This window comes from Oncorhynchus kisutch, unplaced genomic scaffold (genome assembly GCF_002021735.2).
Source record: "Oncorhynchus kisutch isolate 150728-3 unplaced genomic scaffold, Okis_V2 Okis06b-Okis10b_hom, whole genome shotgun sequence".
In the NCBI taxonomy this organism is placed as follows: Eukaryota; Metazoa; Chordata; class Actinopteri; order Salmoniformes; family Salmonidae; genus Oncorhynchus; species Oncorhynchus kisutch.
In genome coordinates, this window is record NW_022261983.1 from 14,252,774 (window position 1) to 14,270,111 (window position 17,338).

The window sequence follows — 17,338 nt, forward strand, 5'->3', positions numbered from 1 at the left end:
AGCCTTATTCTACGTAAGGATTCAGACCCTTTGCTCTGATACTTGAAATTGTGACTTGTCCCAAAGCCACTCCTGCGTTTCTTGTCTGTGTGCTTAGGGTCATTGTCCTGTTGGAAGGTGAACCTTCACCCCAGTCTGCTCTGGAGCAAGTTTTCATCAAGGATCTCTGTACTTCGCTCCATTCATCTTTCTCTCGGCCCTGATTAGTCTCCCAGTCCCTGCCGCTGAAAAACATCCCCACAGCATGATGCTGCCACCACCACCATGCTTCACCGCAGGGATGTTGCCAGGTTTCCTCCAGACATGACGCTTTGCATTCGGCCAAAGAGTTCAATCTTGGCGGGACCTTATATAGATAGGTGTCTGCCTTTCCAAATCATGTCCAATCAATTGAATTTACCACAGGTGGATTCCAATCAAGTTGTAGAAACATCTCAAGGATGATCGATGGAAACAGGATGCACCTGAGCTCAATTTCTAGTCTCATAGCAAAGGGTCTGAATACTGACATAAATATTATATATAATATAATATACTGACGTAAATAAACAATTTCTGTTTTTTATTATTAATACATTTGCAAAAATTTCTAAAAACCTGTTTTCGCTTTGTCATTATGGGGTATTGTGTGTAGATTGTGTGTAATTTTTAAAATATTTAATCCATTTTAGAGTAAAGCTGTAACGTAACACAATGTGGAAAAAGGAAAGGGGTCTGAATACTGTCTGAATACTCTCTAAATACCGTCTGAATACTGTCGGAATAATGTCTGAATACCACCTGAATACTGTCTGAATATATATATGTATATATGCCTCCCGCAATAGAATGAATACATGGACACGTGTTAAAATGTTCATTTGTTATAAACAAATCAATGTAATCAATTTTTTAAAAAGCTGATCAGCAGTGAGTGTTGCAGCAGAGATGATAGATCCTGTATCTCAGTGCAAGAGGTCTGAGTGACTGGGAGTCTTTGGGTAGGGCATTTGGGCCAGTCTGAGGGAGATCGGCCTCTCTCCTTGTCTCAGGGTCTTTACCTGCCTAATATGGTGGTGAAAGACTCCAGGGTGTTTTCGGAGGCGACGATCAAAGGAGTCGAGGAATCAACACTTTCGTAGTCAAATGTCCACCTCTACCTACCTAGGGAGTTTCGTCTGGTCACTGTGGCCTTGGCTGGTCACTGTGGCCTTGGCTGGTCACTGTGGCCTTGGCTGGTCACTGTGGCCTTGGCTGGTCACTGTGGCCTTGGCTGGTCACTGTGGCCTTGGCTGGTCACTGTGGCCTTGGCTGGTCACTGTGGCCTTGGCTGGTCACTGTGGCCTTGGCTGGTCACTGTGGCCTTGGCTGGTCACTGTGGCCTTGGCTGGTCACTGTGGCCTTGGCTGGTCACTGTGGCCTTGGCTGGTCACTGTGGCCTTGTCTGGTCACTGTGGCCTTGGCTGGTCACTGTGGCCTTGTCTGGTCACTGTGGCCTTGGCTGGTCACTGTGGCCTTGGCTGGTCACTGTGGCCTTGGCTGGTCACTGTGGCCTTGGCTGGTCACTGTGGCCTTGGCTGGTCACTGTGGCCTTGGCTGGTCACTGTGGCCTTGGCTGGTCACTGTGGCCTTGGCTGGTCACTGTGGCCTTGGCTGGTCACTGTGGCCTTGGCTGGTCACTGTGGCCTTGGCTGGTCACTGTGGCCTTGGCCATTTATATATTTTATTTCCGTAAACACAATGTAAATAAAACCACTGATTGATTGATTGATTGATTGATTGATTGATTGATTGATTGATTGGCAGGTAAAGCAGTGATCCACAGTGACCCACCCATCTTCATCATCATCTTCAGCATCCTCTTCATCATCTTCATCCTCACCATCACAGAACAGCTCGTCATTCACACTGTAATCCATACATCTTAGTTTCACCTACGGCCTTATTTGGTACTTTTTATATCACATTTATACATCACATAGGTACATGAAGTAGACTGTTGACGAATACATACCGTGTACAGACTGTGCAGAATACTGTGGTGGTATTGTGTTTGGATAACAGTAGTCATTCAGATTCAACCATACTAATAGTGATCGATATAAAGACAGGACTTGGTTACTACCAGGCCTTTGGCATCAACTGAGGGGTTGAGACAGAGAAACGGTCATCGTGGTTATAACTATGAACCCGAGAGGTCATATCATGGTTATAGCTATGAACCCGAGAGGTCATATCATGGTTATAACTATGAACCCGAGAGGTCATGTCATGGATATAACTATGAACGGAGAGGTCATGTCATGGATATAACTATGAACGGAGAGGTCGTATCATGGTTATAACTATGAACAGAGGTCGTATCATGGTTATAACTATGAACAGAGGTCGTATCATGGTTATAACTATGAACAGAGGTCGTATCATGGTTATAACTATGAACAGAGGTCGTATCATGGTTATAACTATGAACAGAGAGGTCGTATCATGGTTATAACTATGAACAGAAAGGTCATATCATGGTTATAACTATGAACAGAGGTCGTATCATGGTTATAACTATGAACAGAGGTCGTATCATGGTTATAACTATGAACAGAGTTCGTATCATGGTTATAACTATGAACAGAAAGGTCATATCATGGTTATAACTATGAACAGAGGTCGTATCATGGTTATATCAACTACTGACAGAGTGGTAATCATGTTAAAAGCCTGTGTCTCAGCCATGCATGGAGTTTGGTTGACTCTGAGGAGAGAGACTTGGTCAATAGGAATGCACCTAAGACATTTGTTCGCTGCAATGCAAGTGTGAATGACATCTGAGAGGGTGAACAGGTCAAAGCTGTGTGTGTGTGTATACATTCTGTACCACAGAGGTGATTGTCCAGCACTCAGTCTCTCAGTAGCATGTTGACAGTGTGTGTGTGTGTGTATGTGTGTGTGTGTATACATTCTGTACCACAGAGGTGATTGTCCAGCACTCAGTCTCTCAGTAGCATGTTGACAGTGTGTGTGTGTGTGTATGTGTGTGTGTGTATACATTCTGTACCACAGAGGTGTTTGTCCAGCACTCAGTCTCTCAGTAGCATGTTTGACAGCGTGTGTTTGTTCTCTTATTTGCCAGATGGTTGAGTGTTTGTTCTCCATTCTAACCACCTGTGAGTATCTAGTGGTCAAGGTTCTCCTTGGTCGGTCAGTTAGGCAGCGGTCGGCAAAACGCGGTCATGTATTTATATTGAACCAGGTCGTCCCATTGAGTTCAGAAGATCCAAAGGAGACCTGGTTGTGGTTCTGTCTTAGCTATTCAACCACGCTGTTCAGACCACGTTCAGACAACGTTGGTCTCCTGTTTTGGGGACCATTTAGCCGGACTGGTCTCCTCAACCAGATCAACATCTAGATAATCTGTTGATCCACTGTCCTGAGAAACCTTCTCCTCCTCCTCCTCTCCTCCTCTCTCCTCTCCTCCTCTCTCCTCTCCTCCTCTCTCCTCTCCTTCCTCCTCCTCTCCTCCTCTCTCCTCTCCTCCTCTCTCCTCTCCTTCCTCCTGTTTTCTCGTCTTCCCGCGGTGGCAGAGGCCAGACTTGGCAGGCCCCACCATGGCGAGGAAGATGGCGCCCAGGCCCATTCCCACAGCACAGGAGTAGAAGGCTGAGCCATAGTTCTGGGTCTTGTCCACCAACAGGCCTGGGGAGAAAACACAGGAGGCAACGTCAGAGACGCCTAAAGATCTGCCAAGACCCTTCAAGATCATCAGGTTGGTGCAGCAGCAAACAAACCCTTCTAGGTGGAAGAGGATTACAGACAGACAATGAAAGGATTCACAAAGAAAGATATTCAGAGAGGGAGGGACTGAGAGAGAGGGAGAGATAGATGGAGAGGGAGTAACGAAGAGAGGGAGAGAGGAAGAGAGGGAGTAGCGGAGAGAGGGAGAGAGATAGATGGAGAGGGAGTAACGAAGAGAGGAAGAGAGGGAGTAGCGGAGAGAGGGAGAGAGATAGATGGAGAGGGAGTAACGAAGAGAGGGAGAGAGGGAGTAGCGGAGAGAGGGAGAGAGATAGATGGAGAGGGAGTAACGAAGAGAGGGAGAGAGGAAGAGAGGGAGTAGCGGAGAGAGGGAGAGAGATAGATGGAGAGGGAGTAACGAAGAGAGGAAGAGAGGAAGAGAGGGAGTAGCGGAGAGAGGGAGAGAGATAGATGGAGAGGGAGTAACGAAGAGAGGGAGAGAGGAAGAGAGGGAGTAGCGGAGAGAGGGAGAGAGATAGATGGAGAGGGAGTAACGAAGAGAGGAAGAGAGGAAGAGAGGGAGTAGCGGAGAGAGGGAGAGAGATAGATGGAGAGGGAGTAACGAAGAGAGGGAGAGAGGAAGAGAGGGAGTAGCGGAGAGAGGGAGAGAGATAGATGGAGAGGGAGTAACGAAGAGAGGGAGAGAGGAAGAGAGGGAGTAGCGGAGAGAGGGAGAGAGATAGATGGAGAGGGAGTAACGAAGAGAGGAAGAGAGGAAGAGAGGGAGTAGCGGAGAGAGGGAGAGAGATAGATGGAGAGGGAGTAACGAAGAGAGGGAGAGAGGAAGAGAGGGAGTAGCGGAGAGAGGGAGAGAGATAGATGGAGAGGGAGTAACGAAGAGAGGAAGAGAGGAAGAGAGGGAGTAGCGGAGAGAGGGAGAGAGATAGATGGAGAGGGAGTAACGAAGAGAGGAGAGAGGAAGAGAGGGAGTAGCGGAGAGAGGGAGAGAGATAGATGGAGAGGGAGTAACGAAGAGAGAGGAAGAGAGGGAGTAGCAGAGAGAGGGAGAGAGATAGATGGAGAGGGAGTAACGAAGAGAGGGAGAGAGGAAGAGAGGGAGTAGCGGAGAGAGGGAGAGAGATAGATGGAGAGGGAGTAACGAAGAGAGGGAGAGAGGAAGAGAGGGAGTAGCGGAGAGAGGGAGAGAGATAGATGGAGAGGGAGTAACGAAGAGAGGAAGAGAGGAAGAGAGGGAGTAGCGGAGAGAGGGAGAGAGATAGATGGAGAGGGAGTAACGAAGAGAGGGAGAGAGGAAGAGAGGGAGTAGCGGAGAGAGGGAGAGAGATAGATGGAGAGGGAGTAACGAAGAGAGGAAGAGAGGAAGAGAGGGAGTAGCGGAGAGAGGGAGAGAGATAGATGGAGAGGGAGTAACGAAGAGAGGGAGAGAGGAAGAGAGGGAGTAGCGGAGAGAGGGAGAGAGATAGATGGAGAGGGAGTAACGAAGAGAGGGAGAGAGGAAGAGAGGGAGTAGCGGAGAGAGGGAGAGAGATAGATGGAGAGGGAGTAACGAAGAGAGGAAGAGAGGAAGAGAGGGAGTAGCGGAGAGAGGGAGAGAGATAGATGGAGAGGGAGTAACGAAGAGAGGGAGAGAGGAAGAGAGGGAGTAGCGGAGAGAGGGAGAGAGATAGATGGAGAGGGAGTAACGAAGAGAGGAAGAGAGGAAGAGAGGGAGTAGCGGAGAGAGGGAGAGAGATAGATGGAGAGGGAGTAACGAAGAGAGGGAGAGAGGAAGAGAGGGAGTAGCGGAGAGAGGGAGAGAGATAGATGGAGAGGGAGTAACGAAGAGAGAGGAAGAGAGGGAGTAGCAGAGAGAGGGAGAGAGATAGATGGAGAGGGAGTAACGAAGAGAGGGAGAGAGGAAGAGAGGGAGTAGCGGAGAGAGGGAGAGAGATAGATGGAGAGGGAGTAACGAAGAGAGAGGAAGAGAGGGAGTAGCAGAGAGAGGGAGAGAGATAGATGGAGAGGGAGTAACGAAGAGAGGGAGAGAGGAAGAGAGGGAGTAGCGGAGAGAGGGAGAGAGATAGATGGAGAGGGAGTAACGAAGAGAGAGGAAGAGAGGGAGTAGCAGAGAGAGGGAGAGAGATAGATGGAGAGGGAGTAACGAAGAGAGAGGAAGAGAGGGAGTAGCAGAGAGAGGGAGAGAGATAGATGGAGAGGGAGTAACGAAGAGAGGGAGAGAGGAAGAGAGGGAGTAGCGGAGAGAGGGAGAGAGATAGATGGAGAGGGAGTAACGAAGAGAGAGGAAGAGAGGGAGTAGCAGAGAGAGGGAGAGAGATAGATGGAGAGGGAGTAACGAAGAGAGGGAGAGAGGAAGAGAGGGAGTAGCGGAGAGAGGGAGAGAGATAGATGGAGAGGGAGTAACGAAGAGAGGAGAGAGGAAGAGAGGGAGTAGCGGAGAGAGGGAAAGAGATAGATGGAGAGGGAGTAACGAAGAGAGGGAGAGAGGAGAGAGGGAGTAGCGGAGAGAGATAGAAGGAGAGGGAGTAACGAAGAGAGGGAGAGAGGAAGAGAGGGAGTAGCGGAGAAAGGGAAAGATGGAGAGAGGGAGTAATGGAGAGAGGGAGAGAAGAAGACTAAGATCCAGACAGAGTTAACCATCTAGAGTCTCTTACCCCCCAGCGGTGGTCCGGCCAACCCAGCAAAGCTCTGGATACACACATAGACCCCCACGGACGAGGGCATCCTGTCTATGCCCACCACGTTGTCCTCTGCCAGCATGGGGATGTGTGTAGAACCCACGGTGCCCATCAGGAAGCCATAGAGACAGCAGCAGGCTGCCAGGCCCCAGAACTCAGTCACCTGGGTAAAGGCAAGCAGCACCAGACACAGCAGAACTACACATCCCAGAAGCACCTGGGTCTTACGCATCCGCACCTTGTTTAAAATGACCCCGATGGACAGGCGCCCGCAGACCTCGGACACCGCCATTACAGAGAGCATGTAAGCCGACTTCTCTGGGTGGACGCCGCGGCTCTTACTGAGCTCTATGATGTAGAGAGACGGGGCGAAGAACCCCAGCGTGGCGAAGAGACCGAACAGAGAGTAGCAGATGAACGCTCCATCTTTCAACACAGAAAAGTCTAGAAGTTTAGGTCTGGAGGGTTGGACAAGGGGACCCACCTCACCCTGCTCTTTCTCCCCAGCCTCCAGCTGATTCAGTGGGGTTCCAAGGGCTGCCTGTCCCCCCTGGTTCTTCTCCCCCTGGTCCTCCATGAGGGCCCGGGTCTCTGAGGGGTCCTGTGCAGCTGTGGCGGCCCGGAGGTCAGCACTGGAGGCGGACAGAGAGGTGACCCCAGAATCCCCTGAGTCCTCAGACTCCCCCGAGCTAACGTTGGTCTGGGTGTCCTCATTCTCCATCTCGTAGACCGTCTGCAGCTTAACGGACAGCTTCTCCTTATTGGATACCTCCCCTGACACTTCCTGGTCAGGTCGGATGATGATTGGTCGAAGCAGAGCACCGCAGCCAATCACGGAGGCCTGCATGAGACCGATGACGACGAGGCAGTGGCGCCAGCCGATGATCTCCTTCAAGGCCATGAAGGCTGCAGAGGAGGAGAAGTTAAATGACTGTTAGAAACGTTTAAAAGGCCTGTTTCTTTACCCTCCTCCACAATGTTTCAGGTATTATTTATAGAACAGTATCAGTCACTATATCTGCCTTTTGAGATTCATTAGTCTGTGTATGAAATGGCACCCTATTCCCTATATAGCACCCTACACCCTATGGGCCCTGGTCCAAAGTAGTGCACTGTAAAGGGAATAGGGTATCAATGGGCCCTGGTAAAAAGTAGTGCACTATGTAGGGAACAGGGTATCATTGGGCCCTGGTCAAAAGTAGTGCACTGTAAAGGGAATAGGGTATCAATGGGCCCTGGTAAAAAGTAGTGCACAGGGTATCATTGGGCCCTGGTCAAAAGTAGTGCACTGTAAAGGGAATAGGGTATCAATGGGCCCTGGTAAAAAGTAGTGCACTATGTAGGGAACAGGGTATCATTGGGCCCTGGTCAAAAGTAGTGCACTATGTAGGGAACAGGGTATCAATGGGCCCTGGTAAAAAGTAGTGCACTATGAAGGGAACAGGGTATCATTGGGCCCTGGTCAAAAGTAGTGCACTATGTAGGGAACAGGGTATCAATGGGCCCTGGTAGAAAGTAGTGCACTATGTAGGGAACAGGGTATCATTGAGCCCTGGTCAAAAGTAGTGCACTGTAAAGGGAATAGGGTATCAATGGGCCCATGTCCACAGTAGTGCACTATAAAGGGAATAGGGTATCAATGGGCCCTGGTAAAAAGTAGTGCACTATGAAGGGAACAGGGTATCATTGGGCCCTGGTCAAAAGTAGTGCACTATGTAGGGAACAGGGTATCATTGGGCCCTGGTAAAAAGTAGTGCACTATGTAGGGAATAGGGTGCCATTTGGGCCCACATGAAACCGCAACGTACCTGGTGCGAAGACAAACATGGCGAAGGACTCCCCTGAGGAGGCCAGGGCGGTGACCAGGGACCTCCTCCTGCTGAAGTACTGGGACAGGATGGTGATAGTGGGCAGGAAGGTCAGGCAGTACCCCAGACCTGGACACATTACCACAACCACCTGTTATTGTATATACGCAATCTGGAAATCACATGAGTAACATGAAACCAAAACCACTTGAAAACACGGATTACAGGAAGTACCTTGTCATCAAGATCATGTCAAATAATGTTTACAAAGTGAATACAGTCACTGTGCAAAATGCTGCTGACGGTTTCACGTTTCAGTCCCATGTCTTAGATATATACACATCATTGGTCCAGCAGAGGACACACACAGGGGTGTGACAGCCACGGGCACTGCAGCAAGGTCAGGGGTCAGAGGTCAGAGGTCAGGGTTGACAGGTCACCCTGATGTCAAGAGGTCAGGGTCGATAGGTCACTCGGGCTTGTTGTCGTGGTGACTGCTGAAAGAGGACGTAGTTAAAAAAAACAAAGACAAGAAGAGAGAAGACAGAGGTTGTTAAGTTTAGCTGCTGTCTGTTTTAAAGGGAGGTGAAGAGGTATTTAGTGGGACAGCTAGCAGTGTTTCGTTCTGTAAAAGAAAAGTTATTTGGATCAGATCTGAAAGGAAATATTGGTTTATTTTGGACAATTTTGGGAATTGTTGTTTTTCTGTTGTGTAAATCTGTCCTACAGACTCAAGATGGGGGAGTTTAGGCCTCACTGATACCACAAGATGGGAGAGTTTAGGCCTCACTGATACCACAAGATGGGGGAGTTTAGGCCTCACTGATACCACAAGATGGGGGAGTTTAGGCCTCACTGATACCACAAGATGGGGGAGTTTAGGCCTCACTGATACCACAAGATGGGGGAGTTTAGGCCTCACTGATACCACAAGATGGGGGAGTTTAGGCCTCACTGACCTTTAGATCTCAATTGAATATACAGCTTTGACAGTGGGGAGTTTTTACCCCACAAACACAGGCCGGGTCTGGAAGAGACAGACATCAATCAGTCAGCCTCATGCACTGCTAGGAGTCCCTTGTTTCATTCAGATCTTTTCAGATCTTGTGTGTGTGTGTGTGTGTGTGTGTGTGTGTGTGTGTATAAAGTAGTTATATCGTTACCTGAGACGATGCCGATGGTGACGTACATCTCGTTGATGGAGGAGACGAAAGCAGAGCTGATGGTACCCAGACTGACCAGAAAACCCCCCAACATCACTACGGGACGATACCCAAACCGGTTACTGAGCACCGAGGACAGAGGGGCTGGAGGGGGAGAGAGAGGGGGGGGGGGGAGAGGGAGAGGGGGGGAAGAGAAGGGGGGGGGGGGGGGGGAGAGGGGGGGGGGGGGGGGAGAGGAGGGGAGAGAGGAGGGGAAGAGGAGAGAGAGAGGGGGGGAAGAGGAGGGGGGGGGGAGAGGAGGGGGGGGGAGAGAGGAGGGGAAGAGGAGAGAGGGGGGGGGGGAAGAGGAGGGAGAGGGGGAAGAGGAGAGAGAGGGGGAAGAGGACTGTTAGTTTTACTATAGACATGTTTTTCATTAACCTTATACACTATTTAATGAAGTAGTTGATTGACACAGTTCAGTGAATAGGACAGATTCTGTGTCCAAATACTGTTCACACAGATTTACTGGCCCATAAAGCCTCTTATACGAATGCTGATCTAGGATCAGGACCCCTGTCCATAAAAATCTGATCCATTATGATCTAAAAGGCAAAACTATTCCTAGATCAGCACTGCTACTCTGATCTTAGACCTGTGAAGTTGATGATTAAAACTTCCTAAGGCTAGGGGGCAGTATTTTGATGTCCGGATGAAAAGCGTGCCCAAAGTAAACTGCCTGTTACTCAGGCCCAGAAGCTAGGATATGCATATAATTGGTAGATCTGGATAGAAAACAGTCTAAAGTTTCTAAAACGGTTAAAATTACGTCTGTGAGTATAACAGAACTGATTTGGCAGGCGAAACTCCGAGGACAAACCATCCAGGGGGGGAAAAATGGGATCATAGGATTTTCCAATGGCTTTCTATGGGAAACCCTATTTATTAGGAACCTGGTTGCAGTTTCTATGGCTTCCACTAGATGTCACCAGATTTTTGAAATTGGTCGATGTTTTTCTGTTGAGAAATTAAGAAGTAGTGCTATTCATTCCATGTGTCACTCTGAAGGTCCCTACTATTTTGTTGAGCTTGAACAGGAAGCGTGCTCCGTGTTATTTTCCCTCGGTATTGGAAACAGATTATCCCGTCTTAAATGTTATCGATTATTTACATTTTAGGATACCTGAGGTTGGATTAGGAACGTTGTTTGAAATGTTTGGACCGAGTTTACAGGTAACTAATTAGTACTTTGTAGTCATGTTGGGCGAGTTGGAACCGGTGTATTTCTGAATCAAACGCGCCAAATGAATTGACATTTTGGGGATATAAAGAAGGAATTTCTCGAACAAAACGACCATTCATTGTGTCACTGAGACATTTTGGGATTACAAAAAAGAAGATCTTCAAAGGTAAGGCACTTATTATATCATTATTTCTTACTTTTGTGTCACACCTGCCTGGTTGAAAAATGATTTTCATGAGTTTGTATGCGGGGGCGCTGTCCTCAGGTAATCCCATGGTTTGCTTTCACCGTAAAGCCTTTTTGAAATCTGACACAGTGGCTGGATTAACAACAAGTTCAGCTTTATTTTGATGTATTACACTTGTATTTTCATGAATGTTGAATATTTATAATTCTGTAGTTTGAATTTGGCGCTCTGCAATTTCACCAGATGTTGTCAAATCGATCCCACTAAAGGGATTGGCACTTTAAGAGATCCCTATGAGGTTTTAAGAGGCTCTCTCTGAACCACCTGTGATTATGATGACTAAGAGGCTCTCTGACCCACCTGTGATTATGATGACTAAGAGGCTCTCTGACCCACCTGTGATTATGATGACTAAGAGGCTCTCTGACCCACCTGTGATTATGATGACTAAGAGGCTCTCTGACCCACCTGTGATTATGATGACTAAGAGGCTCTCTGACCCACCTGTGATTATGATGACAAAGAGGCTCTCTGACCCACCTGTGATTATGATGACTAAGAGGCTATCTGACCCACCTGTGAATGTGACGATGAAGACGCAGATTGCGATGACCCAGGATACTCTGCTGTTGCTCTCCCCAAACTCTGTCATGAGGTCCTCGAGGAACACCCCCAGAGACTTGATGGTCCCGTAAGTAAACACCTCAACGAAGAAGAAGGCCACGGCCACCGCCCAGCCCCAGCCCCCGTCTGGCACCGCCTCGTACACACACGGACCCCCGCATCCCCCGGACCCCCGCACCGCTGACTTTAACCCCCGCATGGCTGGGTCTGAGCACCTGGGAGAGAGGGACAGAGAGTCAATCAGGGAACTTTTAAAGGTTTTTTCAAGTGTAGTCAAGCGCTATGATGAAACTGGCTCTCATGAGGACCGCCACAGGAAAGGAAGACCCAGTTACCTCTGCTGCAGAGGATAATTTCATTAGAGTTACCAGCCTCAGAATTCGGCAATTAACTGCACCTCAGAAAACATCAAGTGTTCAGAGGAGACTGCGTGAATCAGGCCTTCATGGTCCAATTGCTGAAAAGAAGAAACTAAAATCTATTTTGATTTGTTTAACACTTTTTTGGTTACTACATGATTCCATATGTGTTATTTCATAGATTTGATGTCTTCACTATTATTCTACAATGTAGAAAATAGTGTGTGTGTACTGTATGTATATTGAGTGTACAAAACATTATGAACACCTGCTCTTTCCATGACACAGACTGACCAGGTGAATCCAGGTGAAAGATATGATCCCTTATTGATGTCACCTGTTAAATCCACTTCAATCAGTGTAGATGAAGGGGAGGAGACCTGGTTAAAGATGAAGGGGAGGAGACCTGGTTAAACTCAATATTAGGAAGATATTAAACTCAATATTAGGAAGATATTCTTCATGTTTTGTACACTCAGTGTATGTATTAACTTAGAGGGAAAGGGACAGAGATACTGGCAGACACAGTCACACACACACACACACACACACACACACACACACACACACACACACACACACACACACACACACACACACACACACACACACACACACACACACACACACACACACACACACACACACACACACACACACACACACAAAAACAAACAAACAAACAAACAAACAAACAAACAAACAAACAAACAAACAAAATAACCATAGCCTCCAGACCTGGCACATATAAAGGAACACAGCCAGAGGAAAGACACACACGAGCATGTAGTGGGCTGGTGAGACTTAGGGTGTTCTCATACATCTTTTGTTTGCTTAAGTTTTGAATCAGAGTTCAGATATGAGCCTAAGCTTCATCCCCCACCATCCCCACTCTCGTTCTCTCTATAAATGTCTATCTCTCTCTGTTCTGGTCTTCTCTTGTTCCATCTGAATCTGAACTGAAAACAAACAAAGATGATATAATCTACCAGCTGGTGTCTGAATACTACTATAGCTCTATCCAAAATATAGACTGTTTTATTTTACCTTTATTTAACCAGGCAAGTCAGTTAAGAACAAATTCTTATTTACAATGACGGCCTAGGAACAGTGGGTTAACTGCCTTGTTCAGGGGCAGAACGACAGATTTGTACCTTGTCAGCTCGGGGGTTTGAACTTGCAACCTTCCGGTTACTAGTCCAACGCTCTAACCACTAGGCTACCCTAGTGGTTAGGGGCTGGTTCATAGACTGACTGTTTTATATGGGGCTGGTTCGTAGACTGACTGTTTTATATGGGGCTGGTTCATAGACTGACTGTTTTATATGGGGCTGGTTCATAGACTGACTGTTTTATATGGGGCTGGTTCATAGACTGACTGTTTTATATGGGGCTGGTTCATAGACTGACTGTTTTATATGGGGCTGGTTCGTAGACTGACTGTTTTATATTGTGTGTGTGTGTGTGTGTGTGTGTGTGTGTGTGTGTGTGTGTGTGTGTGTGTGTGTGTGTGTGTGTGTGTGTGTGTGTGTGTGTGTGTGTGTGTGTGTGTGTGTCACAGAGCTGAGAAACTCTGTTTATGGGTGATCTCCCCTGTTATCTCAACTGCATGATAATAACATGTATTTAGATTAGGAGGGAAATTCACTATTGTAATCTATAGCACACCAATCTGTAGCTAGTTACAGGATCCACATGCATGAAAAAATACATGTTTCTGGATCATAAATACCAATATGGCTGAAACCGGCCCGTGTGGAAGGCAAGCCCTTCCTAATTCAAACCCTGTCTCCTCTACCATGTTCCTTGGGCTGCTAACAGGTGGTGGCCCACGTTCTCACTGAGCTGAAACACTGCACTTGATACAATGTAACAACGTTATACACCGTCACTATAGCAACTTTGTATCCGCTCTCGTTCACCTCTGAACAGTGAACTTGGACTTCTCTATGGACACATAGTACAGTGTAGGGCAGACCGTAGTCTACTGGCTGGAAGGATGGTGTCAACCTCAGCAACAGGACCAGATCTGACCTGCGGCTCGTCTTTTCAGCATTGCAGAGATCTAGCTCGGTCCTGAATGTGACACCGTGCTCTCTTTGGTGACACACTGTGCCAACGTGTTACTGCAAGACCCCATCAAACTCCTGAGAGAATTTGAGATTTTTACATGGTTTCTCTACTAGCCTAGGCCAGGGGTTTTCAAACTTCTCTTACCCAGGGACCCCCTCCCAGGAAAACTGGCGACCCAGGGACCCCCTCCCAGGCAAACTGGTAACCCAGACTCAGGGACCCCTCCCAGGTAAACTGGTGACCCAGACCCAGGGACCCCCTCCCAGGTAAACTGGTGACCCAGACCCAAGGACCCCCTCCCAGGTAAACTGGCGACCCAGGGACCCCCTCCCAGGTAAACTGATGACCCAGACCCATGGACCCCCATCATATGTTAGCAACAAAAAAATGATTCACATCTTGTCATCAGGTGAATTATAATGGCAAGTAGAAGTAATCAACATTTTAAAATGAATAGATTTGGTCGATAGTTTCCTTATTTTAACCCCACACAGTTCATTGGAAGAGGAGGAGTTAACTCTAACATAGTCTATTAGGTAGAAAGGTGTCTTGGTCGGCGTAGAGAAAATGTTGTAGTTTTAAAGATAATTTTCTGCAATTCTATGCATGTTGTCATGGCAAATGCTTTGTTCCTCTGCTCAAACATTCTAACTAAACCAATGGGCATGTGACCTGACTGCCCAGTTTATGGGATGTTCGATTCTCCCTGACTCTCTAGCTTTATATTTGATTGTTAGTTCTCAAAGATGGTATATGATTTTTTAATAATATATATATATATATATATAAATGTATAGGTCAATATCTTTTCTGCATGTTTTCTATCTGGTTTAAGTCGTTTAAGTTTGACACAAACTTTTTTTTCCATCCCGAAAATGACCACTTGACCACCCTGTAATTAGCTCCAATTAGTGTAATTTCCTCCATATTAAAGGGTTCGTTCGAGATTTTGACAATGAAGCCCTTTAACTACCTCCCCAGAGTCAGATGAACAGTAACAGCTAGCACGCTAAATGTTCCTGTAGTCTACCAGTCATTGTGCTAACGCTAGTTAGCATTGGCTCATAAAACCATCTAACTCCCTTCATACTAGATGCAAAGACATACAAATGGTATCCACTGTGGTATTCTGTTGCAGCTAGCGATATTCATAAAGTAGTTATTTAACACCTACCAAAATCTCAAAAAATATATATATTTTTTTAAACATAGCGGAAGACCTGCAGTACCTCCGCGGACCCGTAGGGGGTCGCGGACCCCAGTTTGAAACCCCTTAGGCTACTACTGGTAAGGCATCAATCACTAAGCAACGCCCTGGCCTCGGAGCTACACTAAGCAGTGAGCATCACTGCTCGCTTGGCAGCTGAGTGAGTTGTTCACATGGGGTGGGTGAGTTCACGTTGAAATATAAAATACTTACCAACAGAGCGACGATCAGTCTAGTCGGAAAAGTGATCGACACAGAATAGTCGACTGTCGAATATAACGAACAGGTTTTAATGGCAAAATGAGCAGCTAGTTTATCGGTATGTTATTTCTATGTTCTCCCTATACCGTTAGTCTACCAGCTCTGTCTCTTCCGCTTCCGATCAGACGAATCGATGTTCTGGACTAAAGCAACATCTTTTTAAGCATGATGTAAAAATGTCCTCTTGTCCGATCCACAAGAAGAATCATAGCTTATTATGTTACCCTGGTTACTGTATCTGTCCTCTCTTTCTTGAATGCCTAAAACACATCTGTGTCTTCAGGTTAAAGTAAATCAACCGTTTCCTTATTTCCTTACTGTTCTGTCAGCTCTTTATAGCCTACCGGCTCGAGCCGGTCTTCAAGCGGGGGCGCGCAAATACTGCTGTAGCCTTTTTCTCAAGAGCGCGCATCCCTGCGTTACGCTTACACGATACTGAGCGTTGTCACACTTCAATTACCATTAGATCTGTGAAGTAGTCTGTAGGCCTACGCCTACGTGGAGAAAAGTAGCCTACTGGATGTATGTTATAATACTATTATATATTTCACTTGCTTTGGCAATGTAAACATACGTTTCCAATGTCAATAAAGCCCCTTAAATTGAAGACAAATAAATTATATCCATCACTCATTATTATTGTATGAATTTTAAAAAACAGAGTAACACGCATACATTCCCTTTACATTTTAGGCAAATTAATAAATAGCGGTTATATGTATTTTTACTGGTAAGCCTATGCCTGTTTTGGTTGCTCCTTCACTCCAGTGACGTAGCCTACGCTCGAGTTTTTGTCGAGAGCGCGCTCTTTGGGGAGCAGACTGATGAAACAGCCTTTCCAGGAGCGCACGTGCGGACAGAGACTCCCTGGCTGGGTGGAACAGGTTTATTCCAGTTCTGAGCCAACAACACTCACTTATTCAACATTTAATATCGCAATAACATACTTATCTAACCGGTGTTTTGCTGCCAGAAATTGATATGAAATAGCCAGGGGTGAGGGTAGTTCTACAACAATGCACGTGGATAGATGTTCCTTCCTGTGTGAATGTTGGCAGTGGGTCATCATAGGCCCCGCCCCAGTATTATAGTATTAGAGACACCATTCTTGGGTCGTCACTTGGTCTTATTTGAGGTTAGGTTAGGCATAACGTTAACTGTGTGGTTAATGTTAGGGTTAAACATCAGATTTTAAGAAGATACATTGTAGAAATATGCGGGTTGTGGTATGACTCTGTGGTTGTGGTAACTAGTGACGACCTTTGCCCTGTCCTCAGATGACGTTGCAGTGAGCCACAACCAGGCTAGGTTATAGACTATCGCTAAAAGTACGCGGTGTAGCCTATAGCCTAGTTCTCTAGTCTAGGTTCATTCCATACCTACTGTATTTAATGTGGGAATCCTCAAATGCCGATGTACTGTAAAATAGACTATTGATTGTGTGATTTGAGTCAGTATTTAGCAATGGCATCATATACCAGGGATGTGTAGGGTCTGTTGGGAACACACAAGACTGGTCACACACAGAATGTCTATGTCCTCTTTTGTTGACCCAGTCTTGTTAAATGTTTATTGAATGTATACTTTTTTTAAATACATCCTAAAGAAAAATATGAAAGTGATCAATGCACTTGTCTCCGCTGACCTAACCATTACCTCCCTCGCCAAGTAGTCAGGGGAAATGACGTCGCACCAGCAGCACCGCTGATATTGCGATGAACATGATGCAAGACTTCATGATCACACGGTTACACACAGCATCTGCACGGGTTGGCTTTCATCCCCCATAGCGTGGTAAAACAGCGGAGAAGTTAACCCTCGCGCTTCAACGCTCTTAGTTGTTGCGGAAATTCACCCACTACGTTTTCACGTTGTACATCTACAATAGAAAGACTCGAAACACCATGATTGGGTAATGAAACCATAATAGTGCATCTAACCTAAGGTCTGGGAGCCTATCTATAAAGAATCTCAAAGTCCTAGGAATCTCGTTAAACCTGTTTTACGACAACAACAACAACTCCCAGCTC

General features: G+C 46.8%; 1 protein-coding gene across 2 annotated transcripts; it reads right to left on the reverse strand.

The window, feature by feature from the left end:
- Positions 1 to 847: 847 nt before the first annotated feature.
- On the reverse strand, positions 848 to 15,683 carry LOC109876166 (monocarboxylate transporter 7). Of its 2 annotated transcripts, none has more exons than XM_031813956.1 (6): positions 15,261 to 15,683; positions 11,361 to 11,623; positions 9,376 to 9,519; positions 8,213 to 8,341; positions 6,381 to 7,310; positions 848 to 3,669 (listed from the first exon to the last, which is right to left on the reverse strand). In XM_031813956.1, exons 2-6 carry the CDS (start codon positions 11,605 to 11,607, stop codon positions 3,311 to 3,313), a joined length of 1,809 nt encoding a protein of 602 aa, XP_031669816.1. In that variant the 5' UTR covers positions 11,608 to 11,623; positions 15,261 to 15,683; the 3' UTR covers positions 848 to 3,310. The 2 variants fall into 2 exon arrangements, with proteins under 2 accessions (XP_031669816.1, XP_031669817.1); XM_031813957.1 differs by lacking the exon at positions 15,261 to 15,683 and adding an exon at positions 11,806 to 11,842.
- Between the last annotated feature and the right edge of the window lie 1,655 nt (positions 15,684 to 17,338).